Consider the following 16,696-nt stretch of genomic DNA (forward strand, 5'->3'; position numbering starts at 1 on the left):
CTCGCGCTCTGTGTCTCGCTCTCTCTCTCGCGCTCTGTGTCTCGCTCTCTCTCTCGCGCTCTGTGTCTCGCTCTCTCTCTCGCGCTCTGTGTCTCGCTCTCTCTCTCTGTCTCTCTGTCTCGCTCTCTCTGTCTCGCTCTCTCTGTGTCTCTAAAGTGCAGCAGTGACTTCTGAAACTATCATTTTCCACTGTTCTGAAGGCAGCCTATTACCCTGCTACTTAAGTCTAAACTCACTGCACCTTTGTGATAAATGCACTGGTATGCTTCATCCTAAGCTAGTCTCTCCCACTGTTTACACTTTACAATTTTTAGGACTGTTAAACATTCAACAGTCACCTAGTGAAGGTGATTATATAGGACCCTGATTTGTTCAGTGTTTTTTGGGGGGAATGCCAGCATCTATGATCCTAAGTCTTGAATCTAGACTGAATGTTGGGAAAACATTACTTTTTCTTTGAATTTAGCATCTTGGACCAGAGCACTTCATAACCTCTGTTCAATTACTACTTATACTGTTAACTTTGTGTACACCATCTGCTTTAGTTTTGCACGTGTGTACAGTGGTTATAAAAAGTTTACACACCCCTGTTAAAATAGTTTTGTGATAGAGGACAGTAAATTTCAAAACTTTTCCCACCTTTTATGTGACATATAATCTGTACAATTCAATTGAAAAATAAATCTGCTAGGGGAAAAATATGAAAAAATGTACAACAAGCTGGTTGCATAAGTGTGCACACCCTTAAACTAATACTTTGAAGCACCTTTTTACAGTTCAGCCTTCTTGGGTAGGAATCTATCAACATGGCACATCTTGACTTGGCAATATTTGCTCACTCTTACTTGCAGAAGTGCTCCAAATCTGTTAGATTGCTAGGGCATCTCTTGTGCGCAGACTTCAGGTCACCCACAGATTTTCTATTGGATTTGGGTCTGGGCTCTGGCTGGGCCATTCCAAAACGTTTTTCTTCTGGTGAAGCCATTCTTTTGTTGATTTGCATGTATGCTTGGGGTGATTGTTTTGTTGAAAGGTTAAATTCCTCTTCATCTTCAGCTTTCTAGCAGACACCTGAAGGTTTTGGGCCAAAAGTGATCAGTATTTGGAACTGTTCATAATTCCGTCCACTTTGACTAAAGCCCCAATACCAGCTAAAGAAAAGCAAACCCCAACACATGATACTGCCTCCACCATGCTTCACCAAGAGGATGGTGTCAGTTTGGTGATGCAAAGTGGTGTTTTTGCACCAAATGTACCTTTTGTAATTGTGGCCAAAAGTTCAGACCATAATTCATTTTCTCAAATGCTTTGGGGAGACTATGAATTTTGCAAATTTTAGCAGGGCCTGGATGTTTCTCTGTGTAAGAAAAGGCTTTCGTCTTGCCAAACCTACCCCATGGCCCAGGCATAGGGAGAGTACAGGAGATTCACATGTAGTACACAACCAGTTCTTGCCAGAAATTCCTGCATCTCCTTCAGTGTTGCTGTAGATCTGTTGGCATCCTCCTTGACCAGATTGACTTTTCATCAATTTTGGAGGGACGTCCAGTTCTTTGCAATGTCATTGTTGTCCCATATTTTCTCCACTTGATTTCAACAATGAGATCCCTTTGCTTTGTAAGCTCTCTGCGAGCCATGGCTTTTGCTGTAGCAGGCAACTGAGTAAATGTCAGGAAAATCCTACTAGGACAGCTGGACTTTATTTGTGTTTATCAGAGTCTCTATAATTGATGGTAGGTGTGTACCCAAGAAGACAATGTTGTAATTAAATCAAAAGGTGCTTCAACATAGTATTTTAAGGGTGTGCACTTATGCAACCAGCTTATTGTACATTTTTATTTTTCCCTTAACAGATTTGTTTTTCAATTAAATTGTACAGGCTACAGATCACATTAAATGTGGGGAAAGTTTTGAAATGATTTATTGCGGTCTCACTTTTTATATCACAAAAACCTGGCAACGGGGGCATGTTCACTTTTTATATCAACTGTGTAATGTGTGTATGTAAAATATATATAGTAAGACTGGAAATTTTAATGGGTAATTCCTGAGGGATACTAGAAATATTTATAAAGACATCATGGTAAGACTCGAAACTTTAATGGGCAATTCCTGAATTTCATTTTTTGAGAACTGTAACTATCCATAATTAGTGTAGTGCATTAAGAATGTTTGCTTTCTTCCTTGGCTTAATACTTGTAGATGTTTTGTATACTTTAGAAACTTGAAATATTTAAATATTTGAGTGAATATTAACCCTAGTATCTACTGCAGGTGAATATTTCAGAAAAATGGAACACCATTTATGCTCAAAATTAGATGAGGGCAGTTCTAAAGCATACAAACTATGCAACAAAAATTCCCTTTTGACATGATCATTGTAAATATTAAAAGTTAAATGCTATCTTGTATGTAGGCATTTAACCATGGAATCTCAGAATGAGCAAGTGACACCATTCTATATGCAGACAATGTGATGGAATTTTAATATCCAGCTTGTGAGGGGAAGATAAACTGTCCAATAAACATGGAATAACCATACTGGCTGCAGGGCAAGTCATATGCTTGCAACTTGGAGTTTAGTTTGCAGAAAGCTAGGTATAAAGTCAGTTGTTTCATATGTATCCACTGAGCTGAGATATTGGCCATGAATCACAAGACTGGATTGGGGTGTTTACAGAATATTGTATGAATATCCAGATGTTTCATGCTGTGGTAGCATTGTCACCTCACAGTAATCGTCCTGTTCGATTCTCAGCTAGAGCGTAGTCTGTGTGGAGATGTGCGTGAATGGGTGTACCTTCGTTGAAGTTTGTGCATCAGGGCCGGCAACTCTGCACGTAAAAATGTACTGCCAATCATTAGCGGACTGGAGTTCTGCTGTGGCGACCCCTAACCGGGAAAAGCCGAAAGACACATCAAAGATAGTCAATCTCACATTGACAGAGCAAGGTACAACCCCTGAAAGGCTAGTGTAGTTCTAGAAGCCAGTTTAAATTTTATTTTGGGTGCAAACACTCCTATATAAATTTATCTCAAATGAAGTATGCTTTAGGCTTGATCAGTTATATTTTGCACATAAATGACATTTCATTCCTTTTTCATGTGATGAAACTGATCTTCCTGATAAGATGGGGTATTTAAAATGAGTCTAACTGCAGGCCTTTTTGTAAAGGCAGGACTACATGAGGGTATAGTCTTTGCCACTGCACAGATTCCTATATACTTGAAAAAAATACAATCTGGGCAAGGCGGTAAACTTTGAAATAGATGACTGAGTGGTGGGAACTGATTTTAACGTGTAAAATGGTATAACGTGTATTCTGCCAAGAGGTGTGGTTATCGCATCTGCTGTAAGCTGATCAGAGTGGAAAGCTAACATTATTTCCCACTGTCAGCAGCTTGTAGGGGCTGACTGCACAAACATTAGCCCCCTATATAACTTCAGGGCCCCATTTGGTACTCTTGACTGCTTTTCAGGTACTGGTTCTAAAATGTAGCAAGTCCAATCGGAGTGAAAGTTTCTACTTCAGAGGACCATTGTAGGCTAATCAAATACATCAGCTATTAATCTGGAGTTTTAGTGGTGCCTAAACCTAGTTTTTGTAATGTTACAGTTCACAAACCTTAAGTTACTAAACTTTTTGGGCTTCCACTGAAGAGGTTATATGCCTAATTTGACATTCTGGGTCAAATGCAAAAATGTCTTCCACATTGCTCTCATTTCTGCTTTTGCATATCTTAGTATTCCACAGACTGTGCATCTTTATTCAAGACATTAATTGCTGGCTGGGCTAATTTCGATTAGCACTGATACTTTTTCTTGTATTACTGTATCTGGTTTTCTTCCATCTGTTTTTTGGAATGTTGGTAATTGGTGATGACCACATGATGTAAACAGTCTATAATGCTTTGTGGTTCATTTCCAATGTCACTCTGCTACTTCTGTATTGTAATGTTTACTCAATCCCCAGTGCAAAAGTCTTTTCATAGTGTACCTTTCAGTATAAGTTTAAAAGAGCAATAGTTAAAAATTGTGCCTATTTTTTAACCTTTGACTTAACTGGACAAAGCCGAATGTAATGTTTTGAGAGGCATGGTGAGGGATATGCAGTCTTGGTATGCAGTGTTTGTCATTTGGTAAGCATGAAGCCTTTTTTTTCCAACTGACACAATACTTTGAGGGCCAGTCAGTCAAAGCTTTGTTAGAATGTGATAGTAGGGTACATCTTCTACATTTGTAAGTATTCCATTACCCATGAATGTGGGGTGCTTTCATCATCTTTTTTGTAATCCATGGTATACTTGGATTCTTTCCCTTTTTAACAGCTCTGTTATGGCTTTAACAATAACTGATCCTTTGTTTCATGACTATTACATTTGTTCTATTGCCATAATTGATTTTTCTAGATTGCTATAATTGGTCTGAATCCGTTCCAGTATATAATTTATGTATATTGTTGGAAGTAGGTTAGTTGCCTTATAATTTTTAGGATGGGTTGCGGGTTCTCTGAGTATTTTATCCTGTTAAACAGGTTGTCTGGTCGAGATGCGCATACAGATAACTCTCATTAGGAGCAAAATATTTATAAAGAGATGTTAATAAATTTAGCCAAAAGTTGGGTACTGCATCCAGACAGCTTTTCTTAGGCTGTTCATCCCACTTCAAATGATGTAGATATGAGCTCCTTACTGTTTCTTGTAATTTGCTAGCCACCTTTATGTTCAAATGGATCTTCATAAATACTTCTCCAAAATGGACCTATTTCTTCTTTTGGTGGTGGTTCTATTCCCTTTGCCTTTTCATTTCTGTTTTTAAAGCCTTTGGGTAACCAGTGAATTACTTATTTGTACCTTTTCTTTATTTATGCACACCTATGATTTTCTGTTTGTGGTGGTATTTCTTAGTTTTGCTGGAAATAGTATGATAAATCGTGGCTTGCTGTTGCTTTTACCACATCTACCTTTATGTGGATATTTGATCTGTTCCCTTTTCTGCATCCTAATGTTGATGGTCGTAGTTGCTTCATAGTTTCCTCTGTTCAGTGCTGTCATTGTGGCATTCTACTTCCCTTCCTTTGGTCCATATTTTTGTAGTAACATTTTCTTAATTTAGCTGCAGGGTATATACTATTTGTTTCTGTAGTATCACATGAATTTCTCGTAATTTGATAATGTGTTCATCTGTAAGTTTTCTGATATTATGGGGGCCAATTTACATTTCTGTTTACCAATCTTGATGCCCATCCCTATTAAATCAAGTAGGTCATCCCTTAAATTACTCATCTGGACTGAGTATCTTGATACATTTCATGTCTTCTACAGATGGTTCCAGGACATCATCCTGCTTCATTTGCTGACCCTTTATGTGGAGACCCATTAGCCCATCATGCTGCAACATTACCTGTTGAGTTCCCATGGTTTCCTGCCCATCCCCCTACTGTGCAACTTCAACTGGACTACAGGAGGCTCCAGAGCATCATGTGACCTCTACAAGATGCATCCTGCTCTGCCTGCTGCTTCTTTATAGGTGGTCTTGATTGCATCTTGTTGCAACACTGCCTGCCTGTGTTGGAGTTTCCGCACTAAACCCTTCACTTGGCATATGGCCTGTCACTTTAAAATCTGATTGCTTAATTTCTCCTTTGCTAAGTTTTTTTTACATTCTTCCTTTGTGATCTTACTGTATTGTGAAATTTGTCATCTGGGTGTCTTTGCCCAGTACTTTAAAGCTGATCTTTCTGCATTAATTGGTTTTGGCTTTTTCCATAAATTATTGCACTGACGGGTATTTTCTTTTCTTTGTTCATGTTTCTTTTAAAAACCTCTCACTTTCTAGGGGTACTAATATTTTCATCCACAATGTTTTTTCTTTTTGTTGTATTAAGGGCCTTACATTTTTTGTAGATTTGATACTTGTGCAAGCAATTATTTCCTCATTTCTTATTCTTGCTACATATCCTCTGTCTGGAAATGCTGCTGGTCTTTCATAACAGCAATACCCTTCCATTTTGAAACTGCAGATGTTACATCGGTCTATTTTTAGAGTCTCCAAATAAGAAAGTATGGTACTCCATGACAATCAAAGCTGACCCACAGTATAAAATTCAAAAATCCTTTATTAGAACACAAGTAAAGGAGTTTTGAATTTTATACTGTGAGTCTGCTTAGATTGTCATGGAGTACCATATTTTTTATTTGGACTGTCTTTGACATTGTGAGGTGGTACTTTACCCATTTGGTGGTTCTCTTTTTATTCGGCTACTTTTAAAGAGCAAGTCAGCTTTGGCTGAAGGGTTTGTATGTCATGTTAAATTTAAAGGGTAGTGATAAATTAAACATTTGGCCCCATCAGACCTTTGGGGTTACATGGCTATTAATGCATTCCACTTAAGTGTGCAAATTTAATTACCCTAAAATATAATTGTTTCTTCCTGTAGGAAGTTTTTGAGGCCTTTTAATAGACTGGATAGGCAGTTCAGTAATTTTGCATCTTGGGTGTTCTGGCAAAACCAAACTGTTCAGGATTTTAGTCTACAGAGAAAATAGTCCATTTTCACTGCAGGTTGGCAAAATGTTGACTCAGACCAATGAATCCTTATTCTTGTTTATATACTGGAGAAATGTTTCCAAAGCTTGTTTTGTCAGCTTAAGAAAAAACTGAAAACACAGTTTAACAATTTATCGCAACTTTTAATCTCCAGAGTTTTCAAGTAAACTGGTTACATCTCAATGCTGCAAGTTTTGCATGCTTGCTATAGTCCAGGTCTGTCTGACAGTCACTTTCAGATTCTGCCTAAGGAGGTTTTCAGGAAATCTACATATTACCAAAGTATTGTAGATGTACATGTTGACCTAGGCAGCAAAAGAATCTAGTTATGCATAAAAGCCGAGGGGAGAAGGCAGCAATGTAAAAAGTGGGCACTAATCCTGCAACGCACTGCATTGTTCTGCATCAGCCATTTAGAATTCAAACGCAGACATTATTTGAAGCGTCCGAAGCACAATAAGCTTACCCTAATATTAAATATACTGTAGTCAGATATGCTAGTATGTTTGCAAACTAACAGGGTAATGAAAGATGTGCTTCTCACCAAACTCATCACAGCTGTGCAGTTGAAGTAAACAGCCTGAAACTGGCTCTGCAGTGTTCCTGCAAAGTCATGCAACAGCAGAATTCAGTCCACATGCATTTTAGTTCTAGAATATAAATCCAGGGACTATTATGCTGAGAACTGGCGGCTTTAGATATGCAAAGGTGAATGCCAGTTAACCATAAGCTGTGATAAGTGTAAAAACTGCATGGAACATTAAGAACACCATTTCAGGAAATAGTCCACTGTTTTAGTACAACTCTAGCATGAACAAGTGGAGAAAAGTCAGCTATGGAAAAAAAATGTGGGCACTACACTTGCAACACTCCACATTGCTCTGTTGTATGTGCATTTAGAATTCAAATGCAGAAAGTCATGTTATCTGCAGGATTTATCGATACCAAATTTAGCAATAGATCTGTAGAATTTTTATACGGACAGATATCAAACACACTAGCTAACTGCAGTGCAAATATTTTCATTAAAATTTGGGACTGCTTTTCTTTTGGCAGCAAAAAGTAGCCTGGTCTGTCCAAGTTGAAAATCTCGCAAGGAGGTTTATAGGCCAGAGGGCTATTTATTCTTGGTTTTTAATTGCCTGTTCCAATTTGGCACTGACACAGCTCTTGGATCACTCCCATAGAGCTTTCTTTGGTGGTCTTGCCAGTTCTCAGCATTTGGCTTGAATGTAGTGCCATCTGGTCTAAGATAAATGCCTCCGTTTGAAATACTGCAGTTGTGTACTGCTACCGTGTTTTTGATTTTATTCATTTTAGCACAGTAAAGTGCTTTTGCTTTTCATTGACCTTGCTGCTGGTTTATTTTGAAATTGTGTTCAGATCTGTTGACTTGTCTGCCTTGAAATCACCTTACAAGTGTTGCAGCTAGTTTTGGGTTGTTAGCTTTTCACTTTTGTCTAACTACAGTGTTTTTTTTTTCCATTAAGACTGCTTGGTACTGCTTTTCTTGTAGTAGTAAAGGATAAGCCTGATTTATCAGAGCTCAAAATTACTGAGTCTTGGTGAGTTTTTTATTATGTAGTCACTTTACTCCATTTTCATTGCCTGTATACCTTGTATAGATACAGGCACTTAGAAATTAAAATTTCCCAATAAAACTACATTTGAATCTTTTCCAGTAACTGTTGCGCAAAGAACTGCTTTGTTTTCAGAGCAACACTGCACTGAATTTAATCTTGCATAGATTTTGTTCTAGCCTCAAAAACTCCCAGGCTGGCATGTTGGAAACCCCTCTAGTACCACCCCTTAGTTGACCTAAAAAGGACCAGAAATCCTGGATATGCACCTTCCCAACTTTGACAAGTCTGGTGGACAAGTGCATCCTGAGAGAATGTGACAGTTATGTTCACTGGCAACCAACTAATCCTTGGAGAAATTAAAATAATTGTATGCATTTACACAGTCCTTGGAGGCAAGACTCACATGCACTCAAAATAATTAGGCTGTCAGTGATGCACACACCACACCCACAACACACAGTATGTACTTAACATGTAGACGAATATAAACTGAGGCACTTAAAAGTAATTTTCCTAAATCCAGAAACCTCCCAGTTAAGCGTACAATTATCCACAGTAAACCCAAAAAGCACTCAACCAAAACACGTACAGCCACACCATATAGAACTTGGACTACAAAGCTTACAAACACACTGCCCAATACTTCAGTCATAGGCTCCATTTTGAGACACAGATGTCCAGTTTGCCAGGCTGAATTCATATTGGTCAGTTGCCTATCAAAGGGCCAGGATTTGCCAAATCACTCGTGCACTTAAGGCATTGAACCGCAAGTACCAATACAACTGTCATAATCCATGTGACTGTAAATTACCTGAGATGTACCTCCCTGGACTACGAGGAGAAATTATAGAGCTCTGACTCTGTCCCAGGCTGGTATGAGCCTAGCATTGAACAGTATTCTACCTTCACCAGTGATGCCACAATATGAGCAGATTAACTGGCTTGGCTTCTGATCCCTTTCCAATGGGTTATAATATCTGTCAGCCTGGCAAGGATATGGTCAACGGACCACATTGCTTTGCCAAGGATTGTCTGCACCTGCCCCCTCTAGGCTTTCAAATGTAACATTCTCCTCCCCAGAGTGCTTTTTAGACTATGTCAAGCTGACCAATCTTCCAACATAGCAAAAGAAACTCAAAGGAATCTAAATGCATTTCTGCTTAATGACAGCAGCTTAAACAGGAAACTGCACGTCTTCTAAGCTCTCTAGTTACAGTTTAAACCTGTAGTGATACAATACCTTCAACACGTTAAGCCGGACATGTGGAGGGGTCAGTCTACAAGCACATCAGGGCTAGTCAAACAGGGTGAGACACTTGAATTCACCATGTCTAAATTACCATTGGCATTCCCATATATCTTTGCAAGCTATGTCGCTCTCTGTATCCCATGAAACTCATAGCACATACGTATTGGAGATTCTCATCATTCAACACAATACTGTATTCATGAGTAACTTTAACCACCCCTTCTATAAACTGGGAATTTGCATAACCCAAGCTTGCAGGCCCAGAGGATGCTGGGATTGATGAGCCCTTGGGCCAAATGGTCCATATACTCTATTAAAGGTGCAAACATACTGCAGCTCCTCACAGATTTGGGGAGTACCCATCCCAGTGTATTGTCCTATTTGATAAGGTCAGACCATAAGGGGGTCTCTCTTGAAATAACTGACCATGGCAAACCATGCAACATTTAGGAACTTTTCTAAGGCTAACTTAAGTGAAGAACTGAAGTTCCATGCCCCCCCCCAAAAAAAATCCCCAGAGAACACAGTATTTCTCTGTGGAAATGTTCACAAAACCTGTACAATCATGTTCATAGATGCATAGACAACTGAAGCACAACAGTAAAAAGCCCAGAACAAACAAAACAAATCACCCTGGTGGAATCCAAAAATAAACACTATACAGTAAAAAAACTCCATTGCTAAAATGTAGAAGCCCAACTCCCAGAGGGATAAAAAATCAGTCCAAACAAGAGGGCAAATTTAATTCTACCAAAGCAGATAAGAGCGAGTCTCCCAGGCACAATCTCGCAACTTTAACTGTTCAAAACTTCAAAGGTATTACTCTGTGCAAAACTGATTTAATTAGAGCCACATACACAAAGCTGGAAGATGTAGCACACCTGCTGCCTGACTGATTAAATTCTAATTTTACCCCTCTCCCCCAGCAAACCCTTTGGGAAATAACTTCAAACATAACTTTCCCCAATTTCAAACAACTTTTCCCAACTAACACTAGGGAGCAGGCACTAAATATGCTGTCTAAAGGCAAGAACACTGCATCAACAGGCCCCAATAATATCCCAGGATGCCTCCTAAATAACCTGCAACATGACCTTATTGGGACCACTGAACTCACTAACTGTAGCCTCCAGACAAGCTTTGTGCCTCACGAATGGGGTACTGCAACTGTCATTGCTTTCAACAAGGGCTTGGGTCATCACTGGTCCCTAGGAACTGCAGACCCATCAGACTGACTAGTCTCGTATCCAAAGCCATGGAAAGTATTATGAAAATTACATAGGAAGCCTTCAGAAACTGTTCCAACCCATGGGTTTCATTAAGGTCAGATTATGCCAACTCACCCTGGTGGACTTTAAGAAGCCCACCAAAGCAAAATGGTACATAAAGCCTACTTTGTCCAAGACGTGATACAATACACCACTTAGGCATTGTAAACAATCTCATGCAATTGGGCATAAACCTCTCTATAATGCACTGGATAGGTAGTTGGCTTTCCTGACCCAGGATTTCAGGATATGAGACTCCACACACAGGCTGATCACTAGGAGTCCCTCAGGGCTCCATTGGTCCGCTTATCTTTGGCATCTTCTACTTGGACGTCGAGGTCAGTGTCGAGGGTCTCTGGTTGGCAGAGTTTGCAAATCGCAAACATGCAGTTATAGAATCCCCCCCCCCCCCGGACACTTAACATCCTAAAGGAAAGGACTGCAGCTTAAAACTCCATCCCGAGTGCATAACAGTACAGTTTAAGCTGGCCGCCCTAGAAACTACCTCATTGATGAAAACAATCCTAAGAGGAGAAGCCAGTAGTTTGGGATTTGTGGACATGTAGATGGCAACCTGGCTTTAAACCACCATGTCTTAAAGTAGTAGTCCTATATTCAACTAATAAGCAAGGGGTATGGCTTCTATGTCCAAGGGGGGAACTGTTCCACTGTATTTACCCTCAGACCTATCATTGAGTACATCACTCCCCCGAATTTTAAGAAAGTAATTGATGACTTTGGAAAAAGCGGTGGATGAAAGAATTTGTGAAACTGTTAGACGACTACTTACAGTAAAGGAACCTGGTAAGCAATACCTATATCTCTTACCTAAAATTCACAAAGATCTTAATCAGCCCCCTGGAAGACCGATCGTGTCTGGAATTGGTTCTCACGGAGCCACTATCCATGTTCTTGACTCAATATTTACAGCCACTACTGCCATACACTAGAGCTAGAATCAGATACTACCGAATTCTTACAGATAGTGTCTGACTCCCAATTGGTTGATGTGCACTTTAGATGTCAAGTTTCTTTATACCAGTATCCCCCATTGGGCAGGCTTGCAAGCCTTTTGAATACTGGCTTAACAGGGTTGAACTTTACACTGCAGGATTTAACACATTACTTATGTTTGACGGAACACTTCTCAACTAAAAACGTCTTCTATTTCGAGGGTGAATGTTATTGGCAAACCCAATGTACAGCTATGGGGGCATCTTTTGCCCCTATTTATGCCGATTTGTTCATGGGTTACATAGAAGAACATATTTACAATGGTGCCCATAACATTTTTTTGCCAGAGATTGACATATGGAGACTATTCCTGGATGATTGTTGGCTGGTATGGCGAGGAAATATTGACTATCTTATGGAATTTGTGGAATACATTAATGAAAACAAGTAGGGTAATTTACTGTAACATATAGTAGAGAAGAAATTGATTATCTTGACATTAGGATCTTGCGTTTACCAGATCACACATTACGTACCTCAGTATGCAGAAAATGCCCACAATTTAACAACTTGTATGCATCTAGCCTACATCCTAGGCATACTATCGGGAATATCCCAAAGTCTCAATTTCTGAGCATCAGAAGAACTTGTTCTGATTATCTCAATATCTTTAAGCAAGATCCTACTAGCAGATTTTTTGATAGGGGATATAGAGGGAGTGATGTCATTGGAGCTAGCGATTGTCTACTAATCAACAAAGATCTGAACTGTTGCAGTATAAATCTAAACAGCATAGAGAAGGGTTAGACTATCAGAATGGTGACTACATATGGCAGAAATATGGGTTTGAGATGTAATTCAGAAACATTGGAATATTCTTATCTAATGAAGAACTGGGCTCCATTTTACCTGTCTGTTCTCTCTTTCGGAAAGGGAAAAACTTGATCTTATTTTGCTCATTTTAAGAAAATCCACGGGGGGGGGGGTCAGGAAGGTCAACAACTTAGAATCACAGGAGATGGGCTTGTTGGTTCATATTGTTGTGGACATTGTGTATTCTGCAAACACATGAATAAGACAAAACAATTCACTAGCAGAAACACAAGTTAATTTTTTTATATAAGTTATGCTAATTGTGGGTCGAAGTGGGTGGTATATCTGGTAAGTTGCACTTCTGCCTTTTATGCAGGGCAGATGTTGAGATCATCGTGCTGCTGCATGTCTGATCATCTTTGTGACATGCGTAACCAAAGAATTACAAAACTTTTATACAGACATTTTCAAGTACATACATCAGCTAGGTTTACTTTTGCAATGATAAGGTCATGGGTAATAGATCCTTTAAAACAGGATGGCACTCTATTTAGGAAATGGATTATTAAATTAGGGGGGTTGTTCACACCAGGTCCCAATGACAAAATGTGATGTATTCATCTCATTTTTCTTTTTGTACCAGTTTTTTGGGGGGGGAAGTGATGTCATAGTAAATTGGACACTTGAGTGTATTTAAAGTAGATATCCCTGATGAAGGCTACATGCCGAAACTGGTCTGGAATGTGATATAATTAATTACAACTTTTTCTGTCCTTGTGGTGTTGGCCTCTTTATTTTTGGGTTTACTAAGCTTGTTTGGCTGTTTGCATCAGCCGTACTTGCTAGCTAATATGTGGGACTGAAAAGTTGCTTGCTCCCATTTCATTTTCTCCCCTTTAACCCAAGTACTTTATCACTTGTACAGCAATGCTTTCTCTCCAACTCTTCTTGTAATTTGATGAATCGCTTTTTTACACACACACTCTTGTGTGTATATATGTATCTATATGTAATTATATACATGTGTATATTAGAGAACCATGTATATAGTGTGTATATAAAAAAATCAAAGGGTAAAAAGGTCAAACCATTCAGTAAATTCAGTAAAACTGCAAGAAAAACTCAGCCAAGCTAGAGTTTTCAGTGTAATGCATTAAGCCTCCTATAATGGAGGTCCATAGGGATATATACAAATGACCCCTTAAGGACAGTGTTTCAGCTACATGGCTTCTGAATGTCATGACTGTTTTACTTAAGTTTTTATGGCTAACATTAAGCCAATAAAGCTGAATGCCACTAGCTGTGGGCATGCATGTTTTGGCCCTTTTACTGTTTGGGATATTTTGCAGGCACCTTGATTTTGAGTATCAACTAGATTTAAAGAGCCTACTTTTCTGATGCATAGACAAACTGTCCACTTATGCTGTGCTGAGGAGGTTAATAAAAAAGCCCAAATACGTGTCCTAGTGAGGTTTGGCTTTATTGGCCTGAATGTAACCATAAACCATGAAGCTCCATTGCAGGGAGACTTTCCTGATTAATAGTGACCATTCCAACCTAATGTGCAGTAACAAAGCATACTGCGGTAGATGTGCCAGAAAATGGGAGGGGGGATCAGTGATGTTTTTGTTCTGGAAAGGCATCATTTTTGAAGGGAAATGGGTATAGTTTATATAAAGAAAAGAACTTTACACACTTGTAACAAAACTGTGAAGAGAGTCCACAGTCCATCTTTTTACTGGGTTTGGCTTGGCATCTTGTGGATGCCTTTGGTTTAATGAACACATCTGACATGGCACTTAGTCTAGTAAGCCATTCTCATAGCATGTAGTATGAATATCTTCTAAAGCTGTAGTTCTGTGATGGTACTCTGAGATTTCTTAGGCAAAGACATCCCAGAAATGGACACATTTATTAGGACCAAAATGAAGCCGTTTGGGAGGTGGAAGAACCACCTACCATATATATGGTTATGCATCCACTATTTAAAAATAAACTGTATTAAGACTGCATTGTTTAAGTAAATAATTTGAATTTTTGCTTTCTTTTGGTAGTTCTGTAATGGAGTTGGTGTTTTGAAGAGAGGGCACAACTTGGAGGATGATTTGTTGGTTTTAAATGGAAAAATTTTAACCTGTTTATACAATAATTCCAAATGGCTAACATGCTTTGCATGAAAATTATTTAACCATACATTAAAATAGACCAGTAATCCCTTAACATGCATGTTCACTTTTATAAAGGCAGTCCTGTCATCTGCAGCCATTAATTTAGGCTGGTTAATGGTACTAATACTACAAGAGGTTTTTCATCCAATAATAGCATTGTAATAGGGGTGTACATTTTTCATACTTTAAGAAAAGTTAGGTAGAGCATTTGTGTACCTCTCCTGGGTTGTATATGAAATCAGTTTTTGTCACCCAGTAAGCAGTTATTGAAGCCCTGATGTACTTAACATGATATCTTGTCTGCTTTTTTACAGAGATGCACATGTCAGCATGGCTATAAACTAGATTTGGATGGCCAGTTCTGTATTGACCTAGATGAGTGTAAAGAGCTTGAAGTAAAACCCTGCAGTCAAAACTGTGTTAATAAACTTGGGACCTACAGCTGTGGCTGCCATCCTGGGTATCAGTTGGAGCCTGACGGTCACAGATGCAAGGCAATGGGTAAGTGGAGTACAGTGCTCTGTTTCTGAAGAATCTGTGACTTTTTTTTTTTTGGAATAAAGGTGTTTTGTATGGCACTCCCTGCGCAGAACTGTAAAGTTGTACATTCTCATTGTGCTCATGCCAGAGTTGTACTAACACGGTGGACTGACTATTTTTCCTATTTTTGAAACATGATCAGTTAAATGTTTGGCTTGATAAGCCACTTAGTTTGTTCCAACTCAATTTACAAAATGCCCTCTAGTGAATGGAAGTGGCATATTGCTTACTCAGAGGTGGTCTCTGCCTGACTTTACAAAGCCATGTCCAACTCAGAATTGATGGACATGCTCCACCTAAAGAAATCCAAGTCACTGCGAGTCACGAGCTGTAGTGAGCTAAGCCTCGCCACAACAATAAATATGCTGGAGGGGCAGATTCCTGTCAGACTCCACATGCTTTGGAACAAAATTCTAAATTACATCAGGCAGAGCCCCTCACTAACACTCTTCAAGAGAAACCTTGAAGAGTGGATAGGTAACAGAAAATACACCCCTGGGATCACTTCATTGGCTCTGCATGAGAGGATCAGTTAATCAATGGGGAGGGGAAAGCCGACACACACTGGCTAGGCTTATAAATGCCCTCAGGCAGATAGCCTAGTACCTACGTATGAACCTAAAGCTCAAGTATGTTGAATGTTTGATAAAATCATGAAAAATTAGAAATATTCCAGAAATGAAGGCTTTCAAGGCTGCTTTGTCTTCACTGGTTTGTAGTTATAACATGAGTACAGGCTAAATTAATTCCACTGAGTGGAGCTAAAAGCTTGCATGCACAGGTTGTTTGCAAAACAAGCCTCTAACCTTCACCAGCTTTTTCAGTTGGGTTTGTAATGGGTTTTAAACTTCTGTCATAACATTTTAAATTAAGATGAAAAAGCTCTTGCTAAACTTGACCTGGAACTCTGGACTATTATAAAATCAACCAAAGCCAGGTAAGAGTTAAAAATTGTCACCCAAGCAAAGGACCACTGCAAAGTCTTTTCCATGTTAGAAACCTTGCCTCTGCTCATTGCTTCTAACAGTGAATATCACATATTCTGACCCAGAAGATATAGCCACTCTTAGATAAATTTTACTTCAACTGCACTCCCTTTCCCCTTCTCTCCTCACTTATCTAGAGGAAAATATTTTTTTTATTCAGGCATGTCCAAGGGTCAGCTCCCAGTGTTCTCTCCTGTCTATCTGATGAATCTGGGCATCTTAGGGCAATGTAGAAATTGCCTCATGTACACAGACAACCCTCTCCTCCTACCACCCAACACCACAACCTGAGAGATGCACTTACCTAGCCAAACTGGAGGTAAAGCTCTCTCCAACCAAGACTGAACTTGACAGTCATGAGGAGAAGGTAAACATTTGCACCACACTCATAGTCTCACTAAATCTACACCACCAAAATCCACACATAGTAACACAAAAACATTTGCGGAGGCTCTCAATCTGTCTAAGCAACAGAAACCTCCAAAGCAGAAATGCAAGCAACCTCCATCCACCAACACAACCCAAATGACACACGGCCCATAGACTCAGTGTGCCATTCAACCACAGCCAATAAGGCAAAACAAC

General features: G+C 39.3%; 1 protein-coding gene across 1 annotated transcript in view; it reads left to right on the top strand.

Annotated features, from left to right (window-relative positions):
- Window positions 1–16,696, top strand: part of LOC122791800 (low-density lipoprotein receptor-related protein 2-like) — a 1,119,352-nt gene that overhangs the window by 812,265 nt on the left and 290,391 nt on the right. Inside the window, exon 21 of the mRNA XM_044059752.1 lies at window positions 14,900–15,086. Within this exon, the coding sequence (XP_043915687.1) occupies window positions 14,900–15,086 (187 nt within the window). The remainder of the gene's footprint in view (window positions 1–14,899; window positions 15,087–16,696) is intronic.

This window comes from Protopterus annectens, chromosome 17.part0 (genome assembly GCF_019279795.1).
Source record: "Protopterus annectens isolate FY-2018-M chromosome 17.part0, PAN1.0, whole genome shotgun sequence".
Classification (NCBI taxonomy): Eukaryota; Metazoa; Chordata; order Ceratodontiformes; family Protopteridae; genus Protopterus; species Protopterus annectens.